The following is a 1,475-nucleotide window of genomic DNA, read 5'->3' as shown; positions in this document are numbered from 1 at the left end:
CTGGGATTAAACAACAAGGACATAAAGCAAAAGGAGGAAGACCACAAAACCCACACCGAATTCATGCAACCACAAACCATCGCCAGGCTGAGCACCAAGCCATAGTGGTGGAGTCCGCAGGTATGATCAATAACATCCCTCTATCTATGTTAATTGATCTAGGTGCCACTGATAGTTTTATTTCTCCTTCAACAATACTTAGATGTGGATTGACAGCTCATGAGCAAAGTAACTTTAGAATGGTAGAAATGGCATCAGGCTCTCAGCAATCAGTAGGGTCAATGGTAAGAGATTGCAGTGTTAACATTGGGGGGTGTGATACCAAGATGAACCTGTATAGCACGACTCTAGGGACTTATGACTTAATTGTAGGAATGGATTGGCTTGAATCTCATCAAGCTATACTGGATTGCTATAATAAGACAATTCTCCTAAAAAATGACCAGGGAGAAACCATAGTAATAAAAGGCATTAGACGTAATGTTACACTGCGCCTCATATCAACCAAGAAGGTTAATAAGTGTATGAGGAAAGGGTGCAAGATTTATGCAGTAGAGATGGTTCATGCCGATGAGAAGTCCTCGGATAAGTTGCACCCACTACTTTCCGAATTTGCAGATGTATTCCCTCTAGAGCTACCAGGTTTGCCTCCAGTTCAAGAAATCGATTTCTCCATTTCTTTGAAACCAGGAATAGAACCCATATCCAAAACACCTTATCAAATGACTGTCCCAGAGCTTAATGAGTTGAGTATATAGCTTAAATAACTTCTTGATCAAGGATTTATCCGACTTAGTGTGTCACCTTGGGGTGCACCAGTGATCTTTGTAAAGAAGAAGGATGGAACTCTTAGGTTATGTATTGATTGCCGAGATCTAAACAAGGCCACCATTCGGAATAGGTACCCCATGCCTCGAATAGATGACCTCTTTGACCAACTAAACAGAGCTTCAATATTTTCCAAGATAGACTTACAATCAGGTTATCATCAACTAAGAATCAAGGAGGAAGACATACCTAAGACGACATTCAGAACGCATTATGGACACTATGAGTTTATTGTTATGCCATTTGGTTTGACTAATGCCCTGACAAACTTCATGAACTTGATGAATAGTGTCTTCCGAAAATATCTGGACCGCTTTGTCCAAGTGTTCTTGGATGAGATCCTCATTTATTCCCGCAATGAGAAGGAGCATCTAGAACACTTGAGATTGGTACTTCAATGCCTTAGAGAACATAAACTATATGGGAAACTTACTAAGTGTTCCTTCTTTGAGAAAGAAATTCAATATCTAGGCCATACCATTAGTGGGAAAGGCATTGCAGTGGATTACAGTAAGATTGAAACTATAATGGATTGGCCTACTCCTCGGAATGTCAAGGAAGTACGCAGCTTTATGGGGTTGGCAGGCTATTATAGAAGATTTGTAGAAGGGTTCTCACAGATATCTAATCCCATCACCCACCTCCAA

General features: G+C 40.5%; 1 protein-coding gene across 1 annotated transcript; it reads left to right on the top strand.

The window, feature by feature from the left end:
• Positions 1-248: 248 nt before the first annotated feature.
• Positions 249-758, top strand: LOC149260675 (uncharacterized). Its single transcript, XM_089460936.1, has one exon. The coding sequence runs from the start codon at positions 249-251 to the stop codon at positions 756-758; it is 510 nt and encodes a 169-aa protein (XP_089317062.1).
• The last annotated feature ends 717 nt before the right edge of the window (positions 759-1,475 follow it).

Source organism: Pinus tabuliformis, chromosome 6, assembly GCF_031772625.1.
Source record: "Pinus tabuliformis cultivar Carrire ecotype Pingquan chromosome 6, CPIR1, whole genome shotgun sequence".
Classification (NCBI taxonomy): Eukaryota; Viridiplantae; Streptophyta; class Pinopsida; order Pinales; family Pinaceae; genus Pinus; species Pinus tabuliformis.
The sequence above is the reverse complement of the archived record's forward strand: the minus strand, read 5'-3'. Positions and strand labels throughout refer to the sequence as shown.

Bases quoted from the DNA above. Each gene is read 5' to 3' on its own strand.
- LOC149260675 (XM_089460936.1), top strand. From the start codon at position 249: ATGGCATCAGGCTCTCAGCAATCAGTAGGGTCAATGGTAAGAGATTGC.